Raw genomic sequence first — 20,392 nt, forward strand, 5'->3', positions numbered from 1 at the left:
AGATGGATGGAGCTTAAAGAAGCATGCGTGTCACGAAATCCTAAAGTATTTTGGGATACGTTTAAGTGGGATAGGGGGGGATCCCGGACCCCCCGCAGAATAATGTTGCCCACCATCTATGGGTGGAATATTTTAAACCCCAGTACGCTTCCTTGGAGGATGATGGGACTATGGGTCCTATGGAACTAATTTTTTTCTCTGGTGAGGTGTTCACGTTAGTGGAAGTAGATAGGGCTTTAGATACTATTATCCCTAGCCGTGCCCCCGGAATGGATAATATCCCTGGAGATGTGTTTTTAAATTATAAATCCTCATGGCGCCTGTATATCAGATATTTAGCAAATGCTATTGCCTGCGGGGCTCCAATCCCGGCCTCCTGGAAAGGGGCAGAGATAATACCGGTCTTTAAGAAGGGGGACAAATCCGTTGCAGCTAACTATAGACCAATAAGTCTTATAGACTCCATCCAAAAGATCATGGGTAGACTGATTCTACAAAAGCTGCAGTCTTGGATGGATGATGAACAAATCCTTACCCCACTGCAGGCGGGTTTTCGTCCCCTTACAAGCACTATCGACCAGGTCTTCCCTTTCTATTAACATCTATTGGAAGACAGTCGTATTGGGGAAAGGGGCCCTGTACGCGGTATTTGTTGATCTGAAAGCAGCCTTCGACTTGGTGCCACGACGTAGGCTGTGGCGTGTCTTAAGTGAGATGGCGATGTCTGCTGAACTGTTATCTTTGATCGTCTGCTTACATGAGGATAATCATTCGCGGGTCCGGTGGGGGGCCAGGGGTGAGGTCACCGAGTCATTTCCCGTTGACAGGGGGGTGCGCCAGGGTTGCGTGCTTGCGCCTACCCTGTTTTCGCTCTTCGTTAACGGGGTGGCCGATTTTCTCTTGGAAACCCCCACTGACGCCCCTGTGTTGGCGAAAGAACATATACCTATCCTCATGTTCGCGGACGATACTCTGATAATTTCCAAGACCCCCAGCGGCTTGCAAAAAGCCCTAAGTAAGTTTGAGGACTTTTGCACAACTCGGGGCCTTGTAATCAATACAGAAAAGACAAAATTTATGTCATTTAATGAGCATAAATCCTTCCGGGGCAAGGTATACATGAATAATGTACCTCTTGACAAAGTTGACGCCTTTACTTATTTGGGGGTCACGCTACAGTCAGACATGAGTTGGTCTAACCAAATTAATGTAGCTACCCTAAAGCACAAACAACAGGCTGGGATTCTTGCAGTTAATTTTAAAACCTTTTTCTCCAAACCGATTAGCCCATTGATGGAGATTTATGGTATGAAAGTCCTAAGCTCCACTCTGTATGGAGCGGAGCTTTGGGGGTTTGAGAATTTATCTACCATATCTGCTGCTGAAAATTCATTTTTGCGTAAGGTCACCAGCATCCCAATAAGTACACCCATGTGTCCATTATTGCTTGACTTGGGAAGGAAAGCAGTAAGGGACTTGGCGAAACTTCGCCCTCTTTTATATTGGTGAAGATTGTGGTGCACGGCTGAACTATCGCATTATGCAAGAGGGATCAAAGATGTAATGGACACAGATTGTTTCCATAGGATTAAATGGCTAGGGGAGATAAGGTTGTTGTTGGGTGAATCTAGGTCTGAGAGAGCTTTGGGATGATCCCCAAAATGCTCCTTTTCCATCAAAGAAGATATTGAAGGAGAAGTATTGGGACATGGTAATGGCATCAGTACGAGCGAAGGGTGCAGTAAAACATCTGACAGGCCGGTTCCTTGAATTGAAGATAAAGCCTGTATTAGAACATTATTGGGACTCTATTGAGAAACCTTTAGACAGGAAGTTATACTTCCAATTGAGGGTTGGTACCCTACCTGTTAGGTCATTTACTGGCAACTGGGTTGGGGTTATGATGAAAGCCTGTCCAAAATGCTTAGATAAAGAAGAAACGGTTAATCACCTGTTGTTCTTCTGCCCACTGTATAAAAAACCTCGGGCTATGTGGGTTATACCTATTTGCAAACTTCTAGGCTTCAGAAAGCATGACGAGGCCCTAAGAATCCTTACAATGGACCCATTGCTGCCAATAGCACTCGCATTGGCTAAGTTTTTAGGCTGGGCCTGGTCCATCCGATCCAGGGTTTTGCTCCAGGCTAATTGACTTAAATGCCCTCAGTTCCAAAGATAGGCTGTATCATAGTATGAATTGCCTGGGATAAATTGAGTATGTATGTATTTTATTTCCAGAATTAATTTACTCGGCAGCATTCCTTGTTTAATCCGTTCTTAAATGTTTTAGATTCAGAATATTTATTATCTTAATATACATGTTGTAACGTATGTGTACTGCTTTTATGACAAATCTGTCGAATAAAGCTATTTTTGATTGATTGGAAAGTCAAGCTGTGTGACTTTTTATGGCCTTGTAAATATGTTTCCCTTTCACGCATAACTCTGCCTGAAAGGGGTGTTCCATGGGTGTTGCTGTGGGTGTGCCCATGCAACATCCATGGAACTTGATGCATTCCCAGATTTACAACATATTGTAAACATGGGAAAGCATCATAAGTGTACACCTCCCCAGGGGAGGGGTAAGGAGGCGCAACGAGGAGAAATGCTCTTTTATCACCTCGTTTTTTTTCTCTTACTATGCGTGCTGCAGAGGAAAATGCCTTTAATGATTGTTTTTGTGCAGGAAGGTGTTCTTGAAATAGTATAAATATGTCTTGTGAACACAACATTTGGAGTTCTTTTTGTCACTCCCCTGATTTTGAATTGAGGATCAATTTTGACAAAGGATTGGGATTTAAAAATTCCATGTGTGAATTTAATAGCAGAATTTAGAATTGAGCAGAAGTAACCACCTGAATAGATAGAGCTGAAAGAAAGACGACCGAGAAGACAAAATGACATGTATACATCACTTGCTTGAGATATCTGTTGATAGGTGGAACAGGGTGTATGTTAGAACATACATTACAGAATGATCTAAAAATATAACCTGACATTATCAGAGGAAACTCATTTCTCAATTAAACAGCGGCATGGAGCCTGGCCAGGGTGAGGAAAAAATTCAATGTTCTTGTAATCTGCATGCAAAGCTTGTCCATTTTAAAAATCACACCGCGACAAGTGATGTGAGGTAATTTGATTTTGTAAAACATATTATCCGGGTCATTAACTTGATGTTTCAACTTAAAAACGTTACATAAATTTAAAGATGAAGCACTGTCAGAAGTGTGCACAATCACTCCTTCCCGTGCTCCTCCTAATGCACTGCTCATTCTGTATGTCCTGTAGGTAGTCAGTGAGCTTTATCGATATTCTTCGGGTGAAGAGGGTGCCATACTACGATTATTTATATGTCAGGGACCCATTTCTGGCCAATGCTTTCTAAATTTAGACAATTTCTTTGCGGGCAGGTGGCTTCTGGGTGAATAGGTACTTTGTTCATATGTACATTAAACGTGAAGAAAACAGTCTTTCAGGACACTAGCATGCTGACTTTCACCCCCTCCCAAAAGCTTAGCGCAGGTATTTTAAATGTATTAAGTGACTCATAATTACTTGTTGCCATTATTTTAGAAAAATCTCTGTCTGGTGAATCCTGCAGAGAGCTGACTCTTCCCCCGCCCCCTTGTGACATGGTCATGTGTCTTCTGAGAGTGCGCACATACACCTAAAAGGACCCAAACTGAAAGGCCATCTCAACTGAATGCTCATTTTTTGGGCTCCAGAATATATAGATGCAGTGGCGGCTGGTACCCTAGACATTTGGTGCGCCAATCACCCAAATATTTAGCGTTTTAGCCGCGTGTGGCTGTCAGCCATGGCTCGTTATAAACTACATTACTGAAAACCACGACTGATAGCTCTGGCATTGCGGGCAAGGCTGAAAAGATATTAAATTGAAAATAAAAAATAAAAATGCACTTACCTCCACTGGCTTGCCTTCTCCGGTCCGTGTGAGTCCCTCGGCTCTATGACTGCGAGCAATGGAATTCTCCACACAAATCTCAACTCTGCTTTAATGCTGCAGATGAGCAGCATGAGAACAGTGCCAGGATTGGCTGGAGCAGGCACTCCTCGAGGCAATGAGCACTTGTGCATGCTTTCCACCTAGCTGTCTTGGACAGCTGGGTGGACAGGTTTACACTGTGCATGTAGGCTGGCCGTCGCAAGACAGCCAGCCAAAATGACATGCGCAGTGTAAACTGGGGGAGTGAGCACCACTCCCCTTTCGCCAGTCAGCAGCAGTGGCCCCGCCCTCAAACACGGCTCGGCTGGGGAAAGGGAAAAATCAAATGGTAATAAATGTATTTCATTACCATTTTATTTTCCACCTTTGGGTCTGCGCTGGCTGCGGGGGGAGATGCTCCTCTGCCCTAATGGAGGGGCCGCCTCTTTATAGATTGGCTGAACAGAGAAGTGTCTGGGTGACCATTCAAATTGGAAATATTTATACAGAAACCACCACACCTATTAAAGTGGTCTCCTGTTTTTATTCCACTCTCATGAATTGTTCATGTTATGCCATTAGCATTCAAAACTTTTTAAATCATGTCAACACAAAGAAAAACAATAAATTATGAACAATACACAAAACATCAATGACAGGAACACATTTGTCAGAAACAAGAAGTTACTACAAGTGCAAAAAAGGGATGCTAAACAATAACACGCAATGAATTACACAAAATATAAATAAGGTGACCAGTTTTCAATTATACAAAGAAAGTGTGGCGGTATAGACAATTTGGACTTTCAAAGGCTATTACCTGCCCACAGCAGCTAGTCGTATGTGATAATAGCAACAGGCCAATTGCCTTGTTTGCACTTGGTGTGAATCAGTGTTCAAAGGCGTGATTTGGACTAGCTGGATAAGGTCAACGCGTTTCAGAACCTGGGATTTCTTTACGGGTTCTTCCTCAGGACCGGGACTAGGTCAAAAGACATTGAGGATTCTGAGGTGATTACATCACTATGGAGCCCCAAGTGGCGCTTAACTTTTCTTTGTGCGGATTTTTGTGAAAAATGTTGTTCGGCAAAGGAATGGGCGAGTTCAACTTGTTAGGTGCGATTTAAATGCGCTGCACCGGAGGGGGAACAGAGGGTGACTTTCACGGTTTGGTGCCCTTTGTGCTAACGATGGCAAACAGTTTCTGAGAAACAGGAATCGATTGAGTGTTTGGTCCCGGACGAGCCGAGAATTAGACTGCCTGCCATCGTGACTCCTGAGAAAAAAAACAATAAAGAAAAAAAACCACTATTGTATTATTTATACGGACCTATCTTATCAAGCCTTGAAAAAGTCTTTCTTGCGACGAAACACATGTCGGCTGTGGAGTTTCAACAACGTCGTGTCAACTTTTTCTCACAAATATTTGCTGCTTAAATTCTTGCTACTTGGAATTGAACATGTTATGTTGTACATGGCACATTAAAACATAAGTCCGACCTGAATTGATCAGAAAGGAAATCATTTTTGGTGCTGTTGTTTATTGTAATAGATTGTATGTGCTTAGAGGCTCTGCGCAGGGGGACATTGTGGATGGCACAGTGTTTTAACATTGAGCACGCAATAAGACAAACTATCACAAATACTTGCTAAACTTAACAGAGGTGCTGACTGTTGCTGTAGCTACCATTGTCATCATCCATATTGCAATGTGGAGATATTCCACTGCTTTGTTTTAGGCCACACTAATTCCCTTCTGAAATGATGTTCTCTTTTCATAAATGGCCACTGTTAAAACGGAAGATTTGTTTTTGGTCATGCTCAAAGCAGGGCACCTAACTCTGAAAGACTGAAGGTTTCAATTTCATGTGCAGGTTAGAAGAAAATGCTGCTTTGTTCATTTCCAGTTACCTCTTGCTTCTTCCCCCAGCTCTGTTTTCTGATGTTTTGGACCCCCACTGTGTCCGAGAAGATTTTGATTGACATCATTGGAGTGGACTTTGCCTTTGCTGAGCTCTGTGTTGTACCTTTGCGTGTATTCTCTTTCTTCCCAGTTCCAGGTAAGGTCATTATACTGAGTGTTTATTTAAAATCCCTGTTATATTACAAACCTGCTTTTGCTACTTAGTTTTAAGTCAACTGCTTCCTTGAGAAATTATTCATTGTCATGCCCACATTTAAAACACATTCGGTTTGTTGTATTATAGATGCCGTTCCATAGGTTATGAAGTTTGAGAACAACTTTTGTCAAAAATGAATATTTCAATTATGATATGTTGTGGAACTGTAGATAATTCACTTTGTAATGTGCCTCAATAGCAAATATTATTGAAAAAGAATGAACATAAGATTTAGCAAAGGGCAGCAGACTCATTTTGCACAGGGTTCTTCCCTTATGTTTTCTCCTATCCCCGACCATCTGGCAAAAAAATGTGTTAGAGAGGCAGAGGGGATTAAAGCCCTGCAGTTATTTAGATGGTAGCACGGTTAGTAACAGTAGGCGGTCCAAGAGCAGGGAAAAGAGAAAATTATTGGGGGTGGAAAAGAGTTTGTAGGAAGTTATTGGAGATGAATGACTTTAAAATTGGTGGAATATAGAATACCAGTCACAAATACATGAGCCGTTCAGCACATACCTCCTTATTACGTCCACATGACATCTACCATCTACCATACTATCTTGGTAGAAAATATACCTAATGACTCCAGATCTTAAGTCAGAGGGCATGATCATGCTCTTCAGACCCCATGGGGAAAAGAGGTTCTAAAATAAAGCTGATGGAGCAAATTTACTAAGAACTCATGCGGCACAGCACGGCAACTGAAGTTGCTGTGCTGTTTTGCATGAAAGGAACAGAGCTGGACAGGCCAACACCTTCTAAAATATGGCACTGGTGCACCTTAGGCTGCCTGCACTTTAGTGCAAAGGGGTGGTGTGTGTGTGTGTGTGTGATGTCTAGCATCATTTTTGTACCAAAGGGTATTCCTTTAAATAGTTTTAAACGTTTCCAAATTTGTATGTGTGCTGTACAGTACAGCACATGTACAAATTTGGAAAAGTCTGGAGAAAAGAGAACTTTCCTTCAACTTTACACCTGCCACTAGGGTTTGAATTTTTTATCACAAAACACTGTCTATTATTTTTATTTGCTAGAGGTTTACGTCAAAAACCATGGGTGGTTGCATGGAAACACCCATGTACCCAGCATGAGACCCCTCCTTGACACAAAGTAATGTAAAGTGCTACTTTGTGTTTATTTTGGGCTACTTTTTAGAGCAAATCAAGATTTGCCGTGGTTAGTATACAGTTTGTCAAGACATTCCATCAGTTTGAGTCACCTATTGTGGCTTTGCGCTTGAGCAAAGCCTTTCGAAATCTGGCCCAACGACTCAAGTCTGACAGCACAGACCTTTAAGCGTATCAAGGATTGACATTTCCATGTCCAAAGTTTGTGAATGCCCACAAAATTACAAGTTAATATATGTTCATCTAGTTTGTTAGACATTTCCAGCACTATGAGCATATTTGCACATATAAAATTGTACCATATTTTATGTGGGTAAAACCTACAGGGTAAATTTAGTTTTCTAAATTGCACATGTAAGTTAAGAGCAGATGTCAATGTGGAGCCTGTTGACTGTCACACTTCCTGACCATCCCTTTCACATTGCTGGATCTGGTCGGTCACTGAACTAATGCCTACACTTGTGGAATCCGTGCTACACCTCATGGATACAGGTACGAAACCCAGCAGTCCACTCGGCCTTTCTTCCCTCTAAGGTTAGCAGAATGAGTACTTTTGAACAAGGCACCACACAAATGTTATGTTATGTTATGTTACGCATTTTTATAAAGCGCACAGCTGCCCCAACAAAGGGGCGTCCCGGCGCTAACCACAAAAATCCAGAGGAGGGAGGAGGAGATCAAGTCACAGGGAAGAGGTAAGTCTTGATAGCTTTACGAAATGTGGTCAAACAGTCCAGAGTGCGGATTGACAAAGGCAGGGAGTTCCAAAGCTTAGGTGCCAAGAGACGAAAAGATTTGCCACCGGCTCTGGATCTCTTAACTCTGGGGACAGCAGCCAGCATCAATTCGGAGGAGCGCAGCGTGCGCCTAGGGATATAGGGGATGATAAGGTCAGACAAGATCTCGGGAGCGGAGAATATGAGGATTTTGAAGGTGATACAGAGGGATTTGTATTAAATTCTTTTGGAGATTGGGAGCCAATGAAGGCGACGGATGGCCCCTCTTCCAGAGCATGATCTAGAAAGGCCAAGGATGGCGCGCGCTGCGGAGTTCTGAGTGCGCTGGAGACGGTTAAGCTCTGCTTTATTGGCCCCCAGCAGCAAAGAGTTGGCATAGTCCAATCTTGAAAGAATGGTTGCTTGGACTATAAGTTGGCGAGTAGCTGAATCAAAGAAGCGGAGGGCAGGTCTTAAAGTACGTAGCAGCCCAAAACAAGTGCCAGCTATTTTTTTGGTGTGATCCTGGAAGCTTAAGGTCGAGTCGAACAAAAAGCCGAGGTTCTTCACCACCAGTTTATGGGGGGGGGGGGGGCGGTCCCAGGGATGGAGGCCACCAATGGGAGTTCCAGAGCTCCTTGTTTTTGCCTACTAAAAGGACCTCTGATTTACTAGCATTGAGCTGGAGACAGTTCTCCGTCAGCCAGCCCGCGATAGCTTCAAGGCCTTGTTGGAAATGAGCGGCATCTTGAGCAAGATCGTCAGAGAGAGCTACCGTGAGCTGGGTGTCGTCAGCATACGAAACCATGGAGAGTCCGTGGTGACGTGCAACAGCGGCCAGGGGCTGAACATAAAGATTGAACAGAGCCGGGCTGAGTGCTGAGCCTTGGGGGACCCCCTGCGCAATAGGTTTAATAGAGGAGGAAAAAGGAGGGGCAGAGACTTGAAAGGATCGATCGGTCAAGAAGGAACGGAACCATTCAAGAGCAGCTCCAAGGGCGCAAGAGACATATATATCTGCTTTGCACCAGTGCTTTAAATGGGCCGGTACTCACCGGTACTCAGTACCGGCACTTCTTTTTTTTACCCTAAAGAGTACCGGTACTTCTGCGTTACCAAGGAGAGTACCGGTATTCACTGTGTCAATGCGGCATTTTAGGTCACAAATATGCGAGCATGCATCGCTTTCTACACTGCGGCGCATGCTCACATAAAGGTAATTTCACAGCGGGGGGGGGCAGTGACACGCAACGGCAGAGCAACGGGTGTGACTTCACACGCCAGGTAGCTGTGCAGCGGGAAGAAAGGGAAGCCCTTCGGCTTTCCCCGTTCTCTTTTCTAGCACAGCAGAAAGGGAAACAGCCATTAAATTCCATCAACAAGCAGGTTTTCCCATCAGCGCCAGTGCCAGTCCAATTGAGGACTCATCGACAAGGAACTTTCTGCCACTCCGTAGGTGAGTGGCAGGCGCGCAACGCCCATTGGATTCAAAGGGCTTCAGTCCCCCCCCCCCCCGTCCTGTTTGGCTACCCGGGACGAGACATCCTCCCGGGCGCCCACGCAGCCGCCCCGAGTACTTCACAGGTCTTTAATACACCTTTTGCTTGTTAATGAGGCTTTGATGGTTTTCACCCCTGCTTAGGGCACCTGCAGCACCACTCTGCCTTTTGTTTGAAGAATCAGCCCCCCCCCCCCCGAAATTTGACTCTAGTTGCACCTCTGGTGAGTGGCCTGTGCGCTGCCCCAATCTCCTCGAGCCTAAAAAAATGAATGTGTCCATGTGCACTGCAGGGGAGAATGCGGTGCTTTACCACTGTGCCCTGCCTTCCAGGCCTCTACTCGATGCGGGATGCTGCAGCTTTGGCAGGGCGGGGAGGCGAGCAGGTGGCTGGATGCCTTGCGTCCTTTGCTGGATTACATGTTTTAATTAATAAGTGCTACTCACTAACTGTGTTGACTTTCACTGCGGCTACTTCCATACAGTCCAGAAAGAAGCTGTGTATCTGGTCTGTGGAAATCATAATGCCTAACTGTGCCCAAAATCCCTGGGTTATGTTTCAATAATGGGCATATGACAAGTGCATTTATCTTAAGTACGGAGATAGTCGTCCATTTTCACTTTCTTTCAGATTTGCATGAGGGTTGAAGTATTTTTTATAAATGTTGTTCCAGATCGTGGATGTGGAGATGAAGAATGTTTTCTTTCTGTTTTTTCCTTCTTGCTGTTCTCCATCGATGGTCTGCCATACTAGGGCTAGCCCACATCCAGTGACCTGCCACAGATGCACAAATGACTAGACCCCTCAAACGGTGAATGTTATACAATAATCACAAATCAGGAAATTCGTTTTTTTTTCTGCAAAGACTGTCTGCGTTGGGGGAGTGACACATACAGCCAGCCTGACACCTCCTTTTAAAGCAAATTGATGCAAATTCAAGTAACTTTCCCGGGACAATAACTGCAGTTTTCAACAAATTAAAGTAAAACCATCTATTTTAGGTGTGGTTTCTCCTTCATTGACTGCCTTCTTCTGGTTGCACACCCAGCACTCCAACTTGGGAGTTCTGCACCCACAGAGTGCCACCACTGTGTTCCGACAGACGCATGATATGAACACTGGATTTCCATACATGTAAAATTTGTGAATTGGCAAAGTGGTACACTACTATAAATATTGTCCCTAGAATGTAGCTGTCATTTCAGATGTGGCCAGAGGTCTAGACCCTCAGACCAGGCAGGGAGCCTAGGAAACACCCACACCACTACAGGCCATGACACATTTCCCCGCACTGGAAGGAGGGCGCGGGCAGATAAGTCAAAAGAAGCAAGGATCATAGTTAGCCAGGGAAACTCAGGCATGTCTTTCCTGCTACTATGCTGTGGAGGTATCCAGGTGTGTGAGATTGTGAACAGTACAGAGATATGAATGAGAAGTGGCAAACGTCTGCCCCTCCCCACATATGGTGGTGGCCTGGTGGTTGTAGCAGGGGCAAGTGTGGCAATTTCCACTACAGCAGCTTAGAAATCTGTAGGGGTCCACCGCACTATGAGGTGCACCAGACTGGTCGCCATCAGTTCACACAACAGCTGGCTGTATCTGGTGTGCATGAAAAAAGTGAGCCACACAGTGAGGGTGGGAGCACCATGAAACCCCCCCGCACCCACGGGAGGAAGCCAAGCTTTGGGCTTGAAGAGAATGAGCAGGCCTAAGGGAAGCTTAGAGCATCAAACACGTGGGTACAGGGTGCCTCCCATATCAGAAACAGTGGCTACGGCAGGCCTGCTGTCCACCATCATCTACATTGACACCACACTCATATGTTACTCCATCCCTTCACTAGCCCCTCAGAATTTTGGACTAGGTTTTGCTGAGTGGCACAGTATCTAAAAGTGTGAAATATTATTGCTCTGTTGTGAGATCCCAGATAACTTGCTTTTCCCAGGATCACTAGCATGACAGCTGACTGTTTCCTTACACCCTATGTGGATCAGAGTTGTATTTTAGCATGTAGTCTTTTTTCTTGTAATTAATTGCCTGTTGTGGAATTGTACTGGGGGCTGCTCTCTTCTTATACGTCAGGAATACTCTGTATGTTGACCTTTTATCCATAATTTTCCCTTCCTGTTTGGGTGTTTGAGTTTGTGGCATTACTACTGCAATCCTGATTTGTAACTGGCCTTTTTTTGGTTCAGGAGCACAGGTCACAAGCCTAACGCTGCACTGTCTGCTCCTACTGCCAACTCTTTTCTTTCTTCTTCGCCCCATTGCTCCCTTCACCCCAGTTTTGAAGCTGAAAGACATTGACAAATGTTTTTACATGTAAAATCTATATCCTTACAGAGGGTAGATATGGGGATTTACCAGAGGGTAGTGATTCGGTGCACTGAGGGCTCAGAAGTAGAGGGCTGAGATGCAGTGCAGTAACGGTTCAGAGGAGAGATTTCAGAGGGTACAAGAGAACGCATGGACAGTGGCACTGGATGGTGCAGGCGGAACAGATCCAAGACCACCAGAGGGTACAGAGTCAGGGACTGCAGAAGGTTGAGGTACAAAGAAAGTAATGAGAAAGGGGCACTCATGGGCAGATGGGTAGGTTACTTAGGGGGCATAGTGGCAGGGCACAAGAGCTTACACAAGAGTATCAGGATATATAGATCAGTGAGGAAATCAGGGGTACTCTCTACTCTATCCTAACTCTTGCGCTTTTTATTAGGTCCATCTCTTAATACTCTCCTCCCATTCCCACGGTATTCATCAAACACATTCTCTCATGTGCCTTCTGCCCTTCACTCTCTTGTCCTTCAACAAAGGGTATACTCCATTTTCAGGTTCTCTGCCACATCTGTCAGATATTTTGCACCACATGCAGGCAACTTCAATCCCTGTCCTGTACCATCCACTCCCACCACAGATAACCTTCAACATTCTGTTAACAATCCTTTTATTCCCCTCAGATACTCTTCCCCAAATAGAATGCTTCTCTCATTTACACTTCTCAACCACCTGTTTGTCTCAAACTTCCATGTGCCAGACATCCTACCTAATTACCTTCTTTAATGTGTGGGCATGGGAAACTCCCAAATGTGAACACCCCAAAATGTACCTAAATAACTTGGCTACAGAACTGATGATTTAGAAACGGTGTTAACCTCAATTTCATGAGGCAATGTGTCCACAAGTTAAAGGTACTTCGGCAGACAACAAAAATTCAATGGATCCAGTAAAGGCCAAATCAATTATTAAGTTCTAGATCAACAGAATAAGTTTAACAGTTTATTACATTTTACAGACAGCCACAAAGGCTATTTGTAAATACAGCATTACAAGATAGTGCAAAGTCAGAATTGTCCCAAATTAGCAGCAAAATAACCTGATTTTGTAGTTTAAAAACCACTCAATAGTGAAGTAATACTGCCACAAACTGTGCAGCATTATGCTGTATTTGTCTTTTCTTCATGCGTAATTGTCTTCTTCAATGCATAGTTATCTTTTCTTGATGCAAACCCTGCGGCATAATTTGGTCCTCTTCTGTCTCATAACTCTAGAGTTAAAGAACCTCACATCGGTAAGCAATCTGGAATGTTCTTGTTAATGCAGTGCCATATTATAGGAACAGGATAATTCGTCTTTCAGTAAAACAAGTCTCCGCAACTTTTAATGTTTTGTTTAATATACAGGTGCCTCTAACAAAAAGGGAAACCTGATAGTTACCTTTCAACAGTCAACTAGTACAACTTAATCAATGCAAGGGCACCAACAATACATTACAGATTGAAGCAATTTGTCTTCATTTGTACCCCCAAAAAATTCTTGAGCCCTTTAAATGTTTTTCATTAGCCCCTCCCTTAGTCCCACCTCTAGCCCCACCCCACTGCCACACCCCAGCTCAATCTGATGAGTACCTGCACTTTTTTTTTCTCCATTTAAAGCACTGCTTTGCACCCTCTTTGTGCAGCACCTTGTGTAATATGGATGGTGGCAGTGCAAAATTTGTGCAAACGGGGTCTCAAGGTGGCATTCCCTGATTTGCATGTAGTGACTAAAAGTAAATGAAAGAGTGCCATTGACCTTGTGGTCGTGCTGTATTACAGACGCAAGGGCAAGCAAGCTGTCAAGAAGCTCACTGATTGCACAGTTGTGGTGCTCCTTGGACAAGAGGTCAAATGTCTTAGGGCCCTCTGACATCATGCCCACTCACTGTTCATTCCTGCAGGGGGATCCCAGGCCCTATCTTTGAGATCTGTAGTTCTCTACATTGAAAGGCAGTCGGGTGGGAGATTAAGTCTGGGTGATACAGCAAGTTGTTTTCCTGTAAATGGGGCACACTGCAGTGGTGAGCTTTGGTGAACCCAAAAAAGGGTGAGCCATGGCCCAGACTACGACAGTGCACCTGATCTGTAAATCAGTGCTTTTTTTTCAGTGCCAAGAAGTGCCAAGGGATGAACGTGCACTCTATAAATACATGTTATGTGAGGAAGCTATTATCTTTTGTCAATTCTTGGTTATACAACTGGCAATTTAGGTGCGCAATCCTTGAAACCACCTGCATATGATGCACTTGGAATTTGGCCTGGTGAACTCGGTCACCTCTCTAGTGGTTACACAAGGATTCTCTCAATGTGATTACAGAGAACAGATTAGGGAAATCTAATTGATTTGCTGAAGGCGGCCAGAGCCTCCTCCTGAGAGCCTTTTAATAAAGTGTTATCCAGACACGGGGGCGTTGTTAATCTCTTTTCTTGATGTGTGAATCCAGTTTTACAGCCCTTTCTAATCATGCACCTGTGTAAATGATTAAAGAAGTGAAGCTTCTGTAGCCAAATGTTAGAAGAAACCAATTACATGTTCTCATTGTTATAAGTACTGTTGTTTTGCTTAAAAAAAGGTTTTGATCAATTTTTACTACACCCTTAGAATTATTAGAAATATTGAAGGTTAGTCTTGTTGTTTCATACTTGCAGAGGTTTAAAGTTAATTTAGATATGATAATGGCATGCAAACCCAAGCTGAGTTTTGATCGCTAATCAAAATCCCCAAAAGGGCTTTGGAGGAAAACAGTCTTGTATCAGTGTAATCACAGTCAGAAAAACATTTGTTCATCTGAAATTCCAAATATCTGTTATTGCACAGTCTTGGTGCACTGCATAATTCAGTGCACTGGTTTCCTGTCAAACAACTGGTGTAATTCTAAATACTATGAACGGTGTATCAGATTTTTATATCAGGGGCACTGGCGCGACCGCGCCGAAGGCGCGCCTAAGGCAAGCCCGTCTGCGCCCGTCCGCGCCCGGGCCACGCTCAGCGCACTACCCCCTGTCCATTTTTCCTCCGGCCTCCGGGAACGCCTCGTATACTCGAGAGCCTCATTGATGGAGCTGAATTTGAGGAAGTGTAATGCCAAGTGCTCTCGGATATCGGCAGAGTCCAAGATGGCTTGGTCCCTCGGCCCCTGCTCCAACTGCTCTTGGCCCTTACCCCTGGTTCGCCCGGAATACATTAAGTCCAGGGCTTCTCATAAATGCCAGATCTCTGGTAAGACACAGCATGGAGTGTTCTCAGTTGCTGCTGGAGTTAGACATTAAAATTGCATTTATCACTGAGACTTGGACTGACGAGGCACCCGGACCAGACCTAGTTCAAGCAACCCCCCCCGGGTTATTATTGTGAGGTTCTTCACAGAGCCAACAAGAGGGGGGGTGGCATTGCCATTGTATATCATAATTCAATTCAAGGCACTTTTAAAGCTCGATCACTGCCAGCGTGCGAAGCGCTTGCCTTCAACTTGAGGCTTACGAGTCATTTCTCCTTTAAAGGCACCCTCATTTATAGACCCCCGGGCACCAAATCACCGTTTTTCTCTTCCTTGGGTACCCTTTTTGAGGAGGCATTGTTGGAGAACTCGTATACCATATATGGGGATTTTAATTTTTATCTTGAACGACCTGAGGATCCAGATACAGCTCGACTCCTTAATATTATGGAAACCGCGGAGCTGATGCAACATGTAACGGGTCCTTCCCATCAGGCAGGTCACACACTTGATGGGATCTTTTCCAATATATCGGAATTAGCATTCACAGCTTTGTTACCGCTGGTCTGGTCAGACCATGCGGGAGTTAGGTTCGACATTTCACCCACTCCCCACCCATCCGAGGGGCGTCCCCAAACAGGGGCCAAAGTAGTCAGAGCCTGGAACAGGGTAGAAGCGGAGACCTTATCTAGGGTACTCTCCACCTCACTCACTCCCATTCCCAGGAATACGGAGGAGGCGGCTCTGTCCTATACAAACTGGCTTACCCAGGCCTGCGTAAAGCTGGCGCCGCCCAAACTAGCGGTTTTTAATATAACTACGCCCTCAGCCCCATGGTACACTACTGAATTGAAATCTCAAAAATGTGTATGCAAGAGATCAGAACGCAATTGGAGGAAGACATACATGGAAGGAGAAAAACAGGCATATCTGGCAAACTTGGCCAAATACAAACATATGCTAAGGGAAGCCAAACAAAAGCACTTTGCTGCTTAGTTTACAGCAGCAAAAAATCCTACGAAAGAGATTTTCGCCACTATTAATAAAATGTCTCTAGTAGAACCAGCCTCAGTACCGGCCAGCACTGAGCTATGTGAAAAGCTAGCTCTGTTCTTTCAGAACAAAGTGAATACTATCTTCACCAGTCTCAGTGGCCCGATTCAGAGGAAACAGGAGGGCAAGACTAAGCCCAGTGAATCTCCGCCACCAATTGCCCTTGAGGAGTTTAGACATCTCACCTTTCAGGACACCTTGGAGTTGATAGTTAAAGTCAAATCCGGATCCCCTCTTGACCCCTGCCCGCTTAAAATCATCAAACTGACACCAGAACCGATTGCCAATCATCTTACAGCAATTTTTAACGGTATGTTTGATGAAGAGGTATTTCCAGGAGTCTGGAAAAATGCGTCTATCCTCCCCTTGCTGAAAAAAACGAGTTTGGACCCTTCCGATCCTAATAATTTTCGACCCATTTCGCGTCTCCCATTTCCGGCTAAACTAGTTGAAAGGGCGCTAAACCATCAACTCACAACCTTTGTGAGGAACACTTCACTTCTGGATCCTTCACAGCACGGATTCCGGGAGGGACATAGCACCGAATCCGCGTTGATCGCGGCTACGGATCAGATCAGGCTCACGGTGGATCGGGGTGGAAAGGCAGCGTTGATCCTTTTGGACCTATCCGCTGCTTTCGACACGGTCCATAATGGCCTGTTAATGGATCGACTCAGGAAAAGTGGAATTCAGCATAAGGCATGGGACCTATTATACTCCTTTCTTTTCGATCGGAGCCAAATAGTTTCTTTGGAAAACTTTGCTTCTCAGCCTTTTTCACTGCCCTGTGGGGTCCCACAGGGATCCTCGCTAAGTCCCACACTGTTCAATATTTATGTATCCTCTTTAGCGCCCATTATCAGAAACCATGGCTTTAGCGTAACCTCCTATGCGGATGATACACAAATTGTTGTGTCTCTTTTACCCAGCCAGGAACCTGGAGTGGACCTGAATTTTCAGTCCTGTATGTCAGAAGTGGCTCGATGGATGGCAAACAATTGCCTCAGGTTAAATTCTAGCAAAACCGAGGTGATGCTATTTGGGACTAACCCTAATTTTTGGACCCCAGCTTGGTGGCCGCAGGAACTGGGGGCACTTCCCACTCCTGTAAATCAAGTTAGGAACCTTGGAATGGTATTGGATGCCAAACTATCCATGACATTACAGGTAAAGACGGTAGCCTCCAAAACTAGTTACATTCTCAGAATGTTGAGGAAGATTTTGTTCCTTCTTCCTCAGGAGCATCGACAGACTGTGGTAGTGGCCCTGATAACATCAAGATTAGATTACTGCAACAGTCTATACCTCAACATTCAGGAAGGGCTGCTGCACAGACTACAGCTGCTGCAGAATGCCGCAGCCAGACTCCTAACTGGCCTCCCTAAATCTGCTCATATAGCTAAGGCCATTCGAGACCTACACTGGCTTCCTATTAAGTGTAGGGTCCAGTTTAAGTCACTTTGTTTGGTCTTTAAGGCCCTACACGGAGAAGGCTCTGACTTCCTGATTAACAGGTTTAGAAGGTACAACCCTGCCCGACACCTCCGATCGTCTGATGCTAATCTGATCAAGGTCCCCCTAACAAAGAAAGTCAACTGGGGCGGCCGTAGTTTCTCATACGGTGCGGCAAGGTTGTGGAACGGTCTGCCTTCTCACATGCGTTGCATGAAAAATGTATTTCAATTTAGGAAAGCACTGAAGACTTGGCTATTTGTCAAATAATTCTGGAGCTAGGTTTATGGAGTAATGGACAGCGCCAGGACACCTCTTGTGGTAATCGCGCGCTATACAAATTACGTTAACATAACATAACAAAACTACACACCGGTCCTCTGTTTTTAACAAACCTGGTGTTACCCTATGTCCCTGGTGGATCTCTGAGATCAGAAGCTTATTGTCTTCCTAGGGTTCCACGTTTCAACCGATTACACTGGGACGGCTGATCCTTCTTGAGATGTAGAACCCCATCTCTACACTGGCCTGCCGTTGGATCTCAACCGCCTCTCAAACTTTGGATTGTGCAAGAAAATATTGGAAACTCTCCCCAACCCAGATGTTATTAGAATAGCTTATGCCAAGCTGCCAATGGGGGAGCTTGTGCTTTAGATAAAATTAAATGTGCACGGTAAATAAACCACAATTTGAATAAAAAGTGAAAGCTGTTACACTGTTCTGTAGTTAAATGAAAAATGCAAGCACATCATAGCATAAATTCTCTAGACCTGATCCACAAAATTATTTACACACCTAAATTTATCATTGTTGCGCAGATATGTTTATTTGGGAGCCTAACCGTACATCCGCAATTTAGAAAACTGTAAATTTGCCCTGTGGGTTTTTCGCACATAAAATTACATTCATATGGTATAATTTTATGTATGTGCAAATATGCTCCTAGGGCTGGGTTGTGGGCGGAAATGGCTAGCTAGGTGAACATCTATTAACTTGCAAATTTGTTGGCATTCGCAAACTTTGGACAGGGAAATTCCATCATTGGTACAGTTGAAGATCTGCTGCTGTCAAATGTGCGAATGGACAGAGAATATTTCCGAATTTGGTTGGGGTGTATTGGAAGATGTTCTAATATACAGACAAATATTTTCTCTGTGGACGAAAAAAATCTTATTGAGTGGAAATGCACTGATGCATCAAGTTTAGGTACACACATTTGTACACTTACTACATTCACACACGCATAAACGGCTATGCACAGGAGTAAGATCAATTTTACAATGACCTCCAGAAACACTACTGCCAAAGATTAAAGATAAGATTCATAATATCCTTTGTGACTTTCATAATAGCCTAAATTTACCTCATAGGCATAAGCACACAGGAGAGAATTTCCTGTTATCCTTGGTAAATCAAGTTTATAGAGATTACCTTCGGATGTTGACAATAGCTCTATATAGTGCAACCTGGAGAATATATTGAATCTTTGCAGTGAAATATATGTTTTGTAGTGCATGGTCTACATTCAGTTGATGTAGTAGTTCTTATAAATTAGTTGATAAAGCCTGTTTCCAGAATTCAACTTTTATTGCGAGGGTCAAAAGTCAAGGTGTCAGAATAGTCTCCTTCATGATCTGGATTATGTTATCACTCTCAGATTATTCAGCTAGAACTGATATGGTAATGATCTATAACCTTCTGCTTAAGGGCGTCAAATCTGTCCATGCAAAGTTACCAATTCAACGGAGATTACAAGAGGGGCATTAACACTAAAGGACCCCTTGACAATGATGCATTACCAGAGGAAATTTGAAATTACAGGCTCTATTTCACTGGTAATTCCTCAATGCTCATCAGAACTTCACACGGATAGTAGCCACATTTTTCAGGGAAAAAACAACCGTTTATGGTATTGGAGTTGTGATTCCAGAGGCCCCAGTAACTCATCAGGATTACCAGGGACCTTGTATGGCGACCCTACATGTTATGTGCATTGTTATAAACATATCTTGCATAGCTTCTTTACACCACCAAATTATTGTAGGACTTGCCCAGTGGGACAAACTGTGGTAGCAATTCACTTGAACCGAAGAAAGTACTCAAAACCCAGGACAAGGGTACAATTTGCCCTATAATGTCAATCCATTACTGTTCACAACATAAGTCCACATCTCCTAAACTTCTAGTGGTGGTTAGTTACCACTCCAGAGTATGTTCATTCTATCACCCTGTTTTGACATTTACTTTAGTTGATACTACTACTTGTGATGGCTTTACTCACCTCAACAGCAATGTTTTAAAATCATAGTTCAACCTCAAATGTAGATCTATTTTTCATCAAACTTCTCTGATAACTCCTTGTTCTTCCTTTTTTTTCCATACAGTTACAGTTCGTGCACACTTGACCGGCTGGTTAATGACACTGAAGAAGACGTTTGTGCTGGCGCCAAGCTCTGTGCTGCGAATTATCGTCCTCATCACCAGCCTCATTGTGTTGCCTTATATGGGGTAAATTACATTTCTGCAAATCTCACACCTAGTTTGGCTCAAAAATTAAATTACTCATTACTGATAAATCAGAGAGGAAGCCACCACCAGGGATAGTGAGTGAACTAGGACTTGAACTCTCTAGGTGCAACAATCCCAGAATGAGATAATGATTAGTATATTGCTGCAATTGGTATTTAATGTTTATGGTGACGAGACTGCCTATTTGTCTTTAGCATCAGTGGAAGTTTAGAAGTTGAAAAAAAATATTTCACTGTTGTTAAACCAAATGTGAACTATTAGGTGCAAAATTGAAATTTTACTTGTTTTCAGACCAGCTGAGCTACATTCGTTTGAGGAGGCCCAAAAACATTAAAATATTTGATCAGGTATTGCAGTTAATATATTTGTTGTATTACAGTGACAATTATGCACTGCATGAGCTACTGGACCAAA

At 43.9% G+C, this 20,392-nt stretch overlaps 1 protein-coding gene across 2 annotated transcripts in view; it reads left to right on the plus strand.

Annotated features, from left to right (window-relative positions):
- The window catches only part of ANKH (ANKH inorganic pyrophosphate transport regulator), a 549,424-nt gene that overhangs the window by 479,211 nt on the left and 49,821 nt on the right, over positions 1-20,392 (plus strand). For both annotated transcript variants that reach the window (XM_085605963.1, XM_085605964.1), the window contains 2 exons: positions 5,880-6,009; positions 19,834-19,957. In XM_085605963.1, the coding sequence (XP_085462089.1) occupies positions 5,880-6,009; positions 19,834-19,957 (254 nt within the window). The remainder of the gene's footprint in view (positions 1-5,879; positions 6,010-19,833; positions 19,958-20,392) is intronic.

The sequence above is a fragment of the Triturus cristatus genome, chromosome 5_1, assembly GCF_964204655.1.
Source record: "Triturus cristatus chromosome 5_1, aTriCri1.1, whole genome shotgun sequence".
NCBI lineage: Eukaryota > Metazoa > Chordata > Amphibia > Caudata > Salamandridae > Triturus > Triturus cristatus.